Consider the following 9,702-nt stretch of genomic DNA (forward strand, 5'->3'; position numbering starts at 1 on the left):
CAGGTAAGACGCTTCTGACGTTGTTTTTTGTTCAGGAGTGGCTTGACAAGAGGAATACGACATTTGAAGCCCATGTCCAGGATCCATCTGTGTGTGGTGGCTCTTGATGCACTGACTCCAAACTCTTCAGTCCACTCCATGTGAAAGTCCCCAACACTTTTGAATGGCCTTTTCCTGACAATCCTCTCCAGGCTGCGGTCATCCCTGCTGCTTCTGCAACTTTTTCTTCCACACTTTTTCCTTCCACATAACTTTCTATTAATGTTCTTTGATACAGCACTTTGGGAACATCCCTCTTCTTTTGCAATTACCTTTTAAGGCTTTCCCTCCTTATGGAGGGTGTCAATGATGGTTTTCTGCACAACTGTCAGGTCAGCAGTCTCTCCCATGATTGTGATTCCTACTGAACCAGACAGAGACCATATAAAGGCTCAGGAACCCTTTGCAGGTGTTATGGCTTAATTAGCTGATTATAGTGGGACACTTTGAGCCTAGAATATTGCACCTTTTCACAATATTCAGATTTTCTGAGATTGTGCATTTGGGGTTTCTCATGAGCTGTAAACCATAATCATCACAATTATGACCAATCACGGCTTGAACTATCTTGCTTTGCATGTAATGAGTCTCTCATATATTAGTTTAACCTTTTAAGTTGCATTAGTGAAATAAATGAACTTTTGGGCGATATTCTAATTATTCGAGTTTCACCTGTACAACATCATCATCACAACATAAAAACACACTGACATCATAATCACAACATAAAACCCTGCAGACTGATAAAGTGACAGCGCATGGGTTAAGGCTGGGCGATAAATAGATTTTATCAATTTACTCGAATGTAATAGTCTAATGTATGTATCGAATGTAAACTCAAAATAGTTTAAATCAATTTGTTAGGATGAAAATCATTATCATTAAATAATCATTAAAGATTCTCTTTAAAATCCGCCGATGCTCCACTCTGGGCTTCGTTAGCCCAAATGGTCACAGCCCTTCCCCCATGCTCCCTTTAGAGATACACTGGCTGTGTTCCAATTCAGGGGCTGCGTTCTTTGACTGTCTGTTTACATGGAAATGCCATTATAGGGGACTGAAAACGCAAACTTTTGAAAACAGGTCGCACTGGTCTGGCGTGAATACTACAGCATTTTTAACCACTTTCCTGAATCCGTGTAAATGCAGACCATTTTGATAACGCTGTCATGTGTACGTGAAACTTTTCATAAATGAAAGGAAAAACTTTTCAGGCTTTTATTGTGTAAACCGGGTCTTAAGGCCCGTTTATACACGAGCCTGGCTCCGCTTCGGGAGCTTCCACTGACCGCGCGCGCAACTCCCCAAACGGACGAGACGTTTATACTTGACGCGTTCGCCGTTGAGATATTCTTTGAATATTGTTAATCCGCAGGAAGTAGAAGAAAAGTAGGAATTTTACCGGAATTACGTCAGATCATTCAGAATGCCGTCTTGCGAGCAGCTGCTCGTCAAGAAAACGTAGAAGATTTTGTGTTGTTGCTACTATAAAAAAAAGGGGGAAAACGGAGATGGAATGTTCGCCCACTGCATGCCACAAAACGTGGAGATGTAGAATACATCGCTCTTGTGAAGCAGATGCGTGTGATGGACGGGGAAATGCATTTCGAATTATTGTTTGTTGATTAAATACAATTTTATATCAAACTTTTTGTTCACTCTTTCATTTCTGTGCATAATGCAGACACATTTCTACATATTGTTGGTTAGGGACTGCTAAATGTACATTGCCGATTAACACATTGGATGTCTTTATTTTATATAAAATGAGAAGATATAAGAACTGTTCAAAAGAGCAATGTTGATAAATATGGTTTTATTTTGAATACAATATGAAACAGACATATTGATCATAAAAGATGTCTGTACAGGCGTACCTGTTCAGCCAAAATCTCTTCAAAGCTTTCATGTTGACTACGCCGCCGCGCGAACTCTTTGCTCGAGTCACAAAAAATGTTGTGCACGCCACCACATGAAATGAGCTCGCGCTCACCAAAGGCGAACTGCGAGAACACTACGATGACGTCATATTTGGCGCACGCACCAAAGCGAACTAGTGAATGCGTTGAGTATAACCAGCCCTTTAGACTGCGTCACAACAGCGCGACTGAAAGGCTGTCTCAATTCAAATATTTCTTCAAATACAGCCCCAAAATGCAACCTTATTTACGTGAGTTTTTTAAGATGGAATGAATGTATCCTTCACAGCTCTGGCTATCCTGAGATTCATTTCGCGCATGTAACGGCCTGAAATTTTTCAATAATCATTCAAACTTTACTTATATAAAAGTAACGTTGTGACATTCACCAAAACGGTCCATTTCAGTGATTTAATATTATATATGATGTCGTAAATTAACATTATTGCATTATTGTTTTTTTAAGTTAAAAGGTTGGTTAATTTAATATACTGAAGGGTTGTTTTAATCTAGATAAACGTGTAATTTTCTCTCAAATAAAATAAAAAAATTCTAGCTCCGTATTTGTTTATAAAAGTAAAATTAGGAAATTGCGTCTCATTTCAGTTCGGTTCTTGGACTTTTGAGGCTGCGTGCTTTGAAGAACAAGACCTTTGAAGCCCATGTCCAGGATCCATCTGTGTGTGGTGGCTCTTGATGCACTGACTCCAAACTCTTCAGTCCACTCCATGTGAAAGTCCCCAACACTTTTGAATGGCCTTTTCCTGACAATCCTCTCCAGGCTGCGGTCATCCCTGCTGCTTCTGCAACTTTTTCTTCCACACTTTTTCCTTCCACATAACTTTCTATTAATGTTCTTTGATACAGCACTTTGGGAACATCCCTCTTCTTTTGCAATTACCTTTTAAGGCTTTCCCTCCTTATGGAGGGTGTCAATGATGGTTTTCTGCACAACTGTCAGGTCAGCAGTCTCTCCCATGATTGTGATTCCTACTGAACCAGACAGAGACCATATAAAGGCTCAGGAACCCTTTGCAGGTGTTATGGCTTAATTAGCTGATTATAGTGGGACATATTTGGCGCACGCACCAAAGCGAACTAGTGAATGCGTTGAGTATAACCAGCCCTTTAGACTGCGTCACAACAGCGCGACTGAAAGGCTGTCTCAATTCAAATATTTCTTCAAATACAGCCCCAAAATGCAACCTTATTTACGTGAGTTTTTTAAGATGGAATGAATGTATCCTTCACAGCTCTGGCTATCCTGAGATTCATTTCGCGCATGTAACGGCCTGAAATTTTTCAATAATCATTCAAACTTTACTTATATAAAAGTAACGTTGTGACATTCACCAAAACGGTCCATTTCAGTGATTTAATATTATATATGATGTCGTAAATTAACATTATTGCATTATTGTTTTTTTAAGTTAAAAGGTTGGTTAATTTAATATACTGAAGGGTTGTTTTAATCTAGATAAACGTGTAATTTTCTCTCAAATAAAATAAAAAAATTCTAGCTCCGTATTTGTTTATAAAAGTAAAATTAGGAAATTGCGTCTCATTTCAGTTCGGTTCTTGGACTTTTGAGGCTGCGTGCTTTGAAGAACAAGACCTCGTTTTAAAGTCCGTGACCTTAAAAGGTTGCAGCCCACGAGTTGGGACACAGCTACTGACAACATGGCAGCGAGCAGGGAAAAACACGTTTCCAATCAGTGCTTACATTTCGGCGCGGGATTGCGCATTATTTAAGTAATTCCCTGAAGTCTAGCTTTAATAATGCAAGAAATTGAAATAAATCCTCAAACACGTTCAAATGGCACGTGAAAGAGGCTGTCTCAAGCTAACAATCAGCAAAAGTCTCCGTCTCTCGCATATCGGTTTGGGATGGATCACACTTACCAAGTTTACATTGACAACAATAATCCGATATTAACACGATTAGGACGAGATTGAGAATGGACCATGTACACAGAGCTTTTTGATTAGCTTAATCAGTCTAAACTCATAATCGTAGTAAACACAAATCGAATTAAGATGGGTGGAGTACTCATATTGTAGTTGCATTATTGAAGTGCATGTACACAGCTTAATCGCACTATTACCGGCACGTAGGAACTTTCCCGGCACTTTGTGACAGGTTACACAGACAAACAGCAGTGGATAGCCGTTTCGTTTTATGGCAAACAATATGGCCTCAAGCAAGAAATCACATCTTTGGTCCGAACGGAAAACAAGAAAAATGCCAACAATTCTAGAAAATAAATGAAACGCCAAAACTGTATGTGGTACAATGGTGAAGACTAACTGTTTGTTGATACATGAAATTATGGAGGGAACGTTGAACAGTGTCGCTTAGGGACGTAATGACGTATACCATTAATCAAACTATGTAGTGTAACATGTATAACGGGAACATGAAAGGTATATTCTTAAGGCAACTCATGTAAACACCTTAATCATATTATTAGCTTACACAGAATAAAGCAAATAATTTGATTACTGATTTCCATGTAAAGATTTTTTTTTTTAAATCATATTTTAAATTCAGCTCCATTTGGAGCCATAATGTTAACTGTTTGAATGTATGACTGCACATTTCTTCATGTTATGCGCAAGACTGAAAGTACAATAAAATGGTGAGAGCAGGGATGCACCAAAGTTTCTGCTGTTGAAAATGGCATTATCTGTATTTGGGCTGAAAATGTCTGGCACCCTGTCTCTCCGCAATCAAGGATCATGATAATGTCACCTGTCATAACAACAAATAAAAAATAATGAATATAAAAAGAAAATCTTAAAAACCATCGGACAGAAAATGACACAAAAGCTGTATGTGATACGCAAGTGCACGTGACCGCGCTCTATTGATGCAAGCAAATTTTAAAACTCAGCTCAAAACACGTGACTGCAACAGACTCATATATATCAGCGGAAGGATCTGATGATGATATTGTTTTCTCTTGCCCATGTCCTGAATTGCATTTCAAGCCTGTTAACATGTACAGACCCACTGCCACAAAGCCTGTTGTTTTCATTAGAATGTTTGTGTACCATATATGATTTTTTATAGCACTGCTTAGTTTGTAACCTGACTACTGTTATGCATTTTATAATTGTGGAGTAATTGTAGAACCTTCACATTACAAAGGTAGTTGATTAAGAGTTATATTTTATTCTGTTACAAAAAACACTTTTTTTTTATTAAAATATGTCAAATGTTGTCATTTTTATCGTAATTAAAGTTTAATATGAATACAATTATGTAAAAAAATTAAAGCGAATGTGTAAAAATGTCTCCACCATTGTCTTCTTGGGGTCTCTGGGAGGGGTGCTGGAAAGGGACTTTTGCTGGGGGACTTCAACACCCACGTGGGCAACGACAGTGACACCTGGAGGGGCGTGATTGGGAGGAACTGCCCCCCTGATCTGAACCCGACTGGTGTTCTGTTATTGGACTTCTGTGCTAGTTACAGCTTGGCCATAACGAACACCATGTTCAAGCATAAGGGTGTCCATCAGTACACATGGCACCAGGACACCCTTGGCCGGAGGTCGATGATCGACTTTGTGGTTGTTTCATCTGACCTACGGCCGTATGTCTTGGACACTCGGGTGAAGAGAGGGGCGGAGCTGTCAACTGATCACCACCTGGTGGTGAGTTGGATCCGATGGCGCAGGAGGAAGCTGGACAGACTCGGCAGACCCAAACGTACTGTGAGGGTCTGTTGGGAACGTTTGGCCGAATCCCCTGTCAGAGAGATCTTCAACTACCACCTCCGGCAGAGCTTCGACCAGATCCCGAGGGAGTCTGGAGATATTGAGTCCGAGTAAACCATGTTCTCCACCTCCATTGTTAACGCGGCCACTCGGAGCTGTGGCTGCAAGGTCTCCGGTGCCTGTCGAGGCAGCAATCCCCGAATCCAGGTGGTGGACACCGGAAGTAAAGGATGCCGTCAAGCTGAAGAAGGAGTCCTATTGGGCCTGGCTGGCTTGTGGGACTCCCGAGGCAGCTGACAGGTACCGACAGGCCAAGCGGACTGCAGCCCGGGTGGTTGGGGAGGCAAAAACTCGGGCCTGGGAGGAGTTTGGGGAGGCCATGGAGAAGGACTATCAATCGGCCTCGAAGAGATTCTGGCAAACCGTCCGGCGCCTCAAGAGGGGGAAGCAGTGCCCTACCAACGCTGTTTACAGTGGAGGGGGGCATCTGTTGACCTCAACTGTGGATGTCATTGGGCGGTGGAAGGAATACTTCGAGGATCTCCTTAATCCTGCCGTCACGTCTTCCATTGAGGAAGCAGAGGCTGAGGGCTCGGAGGCGGACTCGTCAATCACCCGGGCTGAAGTCACAGAGGTAGTCAAGAAACTCCTCGGTGGTGGGGCACCAGGGGTGGATGAGATCCGCCCTGAGTACCTCAAGTCTCTGGATGTTGTGGGGCTGTCTTGGCTGACACGCCTCTGCAGCACCGTGTGGCGGTCGGGGACAGTGCCCTTGGACTGGCAGACCGGGGCGGTGGTCCCTCTTTTCAAGAAGGGGGACCGGAGGGTGTGCTCCAACTATCGGGGATCACACTTCTCAGCCTCCTCGGAAAAGTCTATGCCAGGGTACTGGAGAGGAGAATCCGGCCGATGGTAGAACCTCAGATTCAGGAGGAACAGTGTGGATTTCGTCCCGGGCGTGGAACGCTGGATCAGCTCTACACCCTCTCCAGGGTGCTGGAGGGTTCATGGGAGTTTGCCCATCCAATACACATGTGTTTTGTGGATTTGGAGAAGGAATTCGACTGTGTCCCTCGCTGCATCTTGTGGAGGGTGCTCCGGGAGTATGGGATTCGGGACCCTTTGCTAAGGGCTATACGGTCCCTGTACGACCGGAGCAGGAGCTTGGTTCGCATTGCCGGCAGTAAGTCAGACTTGTTTCCGGTGCATGCTGGCCCCATCAGACCAGGACCTTCAGGATGCACTGGGATGGTTTGCAGCCGAGTGTGAAGCGGCTGGGATGAGAATCAGCACCTCCAAATCTGAGGCCATGGTTCTCAGTCGGAAAAGGTTGGCTTGCCCACTTCAGGTAGGTGGAAAATTCCTGCCTCAAGTGGAGGAGTTCAAGTATCTGGGGGTCTTGTTCACGAGTGAGGGAAGGATGGAACGGGAGATTCACAGACGGATCGGTGCAGCTTCTGCAGTAATGCGGTCGCTGTACCGGTCTGTCGTGGTGAAGAAGGAGCTGAGCCGCAAGGCGAAGCTCTCGATTTACCGGTCAATCTACGTTTCTTCTCTCACCTATGGTCATGAGCTGTAGGTCATGACCGAAAAGACAAGATCCCGGATCCAGGTGGCCGAAATGAGCTTTCTCCGCAGGGTGGCTGGGCGATCCCTTAGAGATGGGGTGAGAAGCTCGGTCACTCGGGAGGAGCTCAGAGTAGATCCGCTGCTCCTCCACATCGAGAGGGGCCAGCTGAGGTGGCTAGGGCATCTTTTCCGGATGCCCCCTGGACGCCTTCCCGGGAAGGTGTTCCGGGCATGTCCCACCGGGAGGAGACCCCGGGGAAGACCTAGGACACGCTGGATGGACTATGTCTCCCGGCTGGCATGGGAGCACCTCGGTGTCCCCCCAGAAGAGCTGGAGGAAGTGTCTAGGGACAGGGAAGTCTGGGCATCCCTGCTTAGACTGCTGCCCCCGCGACCCGGCCCAGGATAAGCGGAAGAAAACGAACGAACGAACAAAAATGTATATCCTCCAAAATCTTTAAATCCCCCATTGTTAATCATGTAAGTAGGAATTCCCCCAGTCTAAAAAACGATTTTCAGGCCCTGCCAAGAAAGGCAGAGTGTGCACATGTCAAACTATAGGCTATACATACTATATGCAAAGCCTTCATATCCAGGAAAAAAAGTCAGTAATTTGAGTAAAATCACAGGCTACATTTATCATTTTGTGAATGCGCCACCAGAAATATTGATGTGGGGAGATCATTTGTAAATCACACGAGGTCCCCAGATAATACTAAACCTGTGCGAATATGGATGTGTGACCTAACATTAGGTCTCTAACAAAATTCACAGAAGGCTCCAACTAAGTTTACTATGCACACTGCTATCCATTCATAGCAGTGGGCGTTTACTTCCAAGTCTTTATGGCGGAATGCCCATTCAGCCGATCGTTTGTCAAGCCGGCCTCAAAACCTGGACAAATGGCCTTCGACTTATTAATTTTGATGTATTTGAAAGTAAAAAACACGTGAACGTCATAAGTAGACCTCTTTCAACAGTATAAAACAATAAACAAGCCCAGTTCATCACACCTTTAAAATCTTATTGACTACCTGAAAGGCTAACATCAAAACACACTGACATCACCATGACAACATACAAATACTAGTGACAACATCATCATCACAAACAAAATTGACACTGACACCATTATAAAATACTGTCACCATCATCACAACTCAAAAACACTATTAGCACCATCATGAAAACACTACTGACACGAACATCAAAACACAAACACTAGTACTGACTGACACAATCATCAAAACACAAAAACGCTACGGACAACATCATTGCAACATACAAACCCTAATGACACCTTCATCACAAACAATATTGACACCGAAATCATCACAAAAACACTACCGGCATCATTGTCACAATACAAAAACACTACTTACACCATAATCACAACATACAAACACTTTTGACCCCGTCATAGCAAACAATACTGACACATAAAACACTACTGGCACCATCAATACAGCACAAAAACACTATACTGACACCATCGTGAAAATAAAACACACTACAGACACAGTCATCATCACAACACAAAATCACTACTTACACCGTCATGAAAACATGACTGACACCATCATCTCAACACAATACCACTATCGGTCGACACAACAAAACCAACTGACACCTCCAAGACAACATAAAAACACTACTGTCACCATCCATGTCACAACACAAAAACACTACCACCAACACCACCCTGAAAACACAACTGACACCATGATCTCTCAACACAAAATTAGCACTGACACCATCATAAAAACATAAACACTACTGACACAAACTTCAAAACGCGAAAAAAAATTACTCACACTATCATCAAAAATGGCAAACACTACTGACATCATCATCACAACATACAAATACTAGTGACACCTTCATCACAAACAATATTGACACCTACGTCATCACAAAAACACTACTGACACACCATCATAAAAACAACAATGACACCGTCAAAACAGAGAATAATGCTAACAACAAGACTAGATCTCTTCTGACTCTTCTTCTGATAATAATAATCCAACAACACTGCGATCATCTCGGCTAAGCTTGACTTACTTGAGTCCTAACCCGTGTAAGTGTTGTCCTATGAGTCTGATCACATCCTCGTCGGCCTGTGACAGTCGTTTCTTCTTCTTTAGGCCGGCATCGGAGGTCGGACTCTCGGTGGACGGCAGCCCATTATTAGCGGCGGACTGCAGACCGTTCGAGTGCACAGCACCCGCGGCGGAGGTCGACGACTCTCCGTTCCGACAGGACAACTGCGCCTCCGGCTCTTGTCCTCCTGTCCCGTTGGCCTGCATGTTACGAAAGGCGTTTAAAACGTCGGGTCTGCTATTAAAGCGGACGGATGAGCGTCGGTGGGGGGTTGGGATTGCAGCCGCAGAGAGGCCCGTGATCCCGGCAGCAGACGCCCCGCTCTCTCCTGCTCCCTCCGCCGCCGAGCCTC

At 43.9% G+C, this 9,702-nt stretch overlaps 1 protein-coding gene across 3 annotated transcripts in view; it reads right to left on the bottom strand.

Annotated features, from left to right (window-relative positions):
• The window catches only part of wdr26a (WD repeat domain 26a), a 29,323-nt gene extending 19,621 nt beyond the window's left edge, over positions 1 to 9,702 (bottom strand). For all 3 annotated transcript variants that reach the window (XM_056761820.1, XM_056761819.1, XM_056761821.1), the window contains exon 1: positions 9,312 to 9,702. In XM_056761820.1, the coding sequence (XP_056617798.1) occupies positions 9,312 to 9,556 (245 nt within the window). In that variant the 5' untranslated portion in view covers positions 9,557 to 9,702. The remainder of the gene's footprint in view (positions 1 to 9,311) is intronic.

This window comes from Triplophysa dalaica, chromosome 12 (assembly GCF_015846415.1).
Source record: "Triplophysa dalaica isolate WHDGS20190420 chromosome 12, ASM1584641v1, whole genome shotgun sequence".
In the NCBI taxonomy this organism is placed as follows: Eukaryota; Metazoa; Chordata; class Actinopteri; order Cypriniformes; family Nemacheilidae; genus Triplophysa; species Triplophysa dalaica.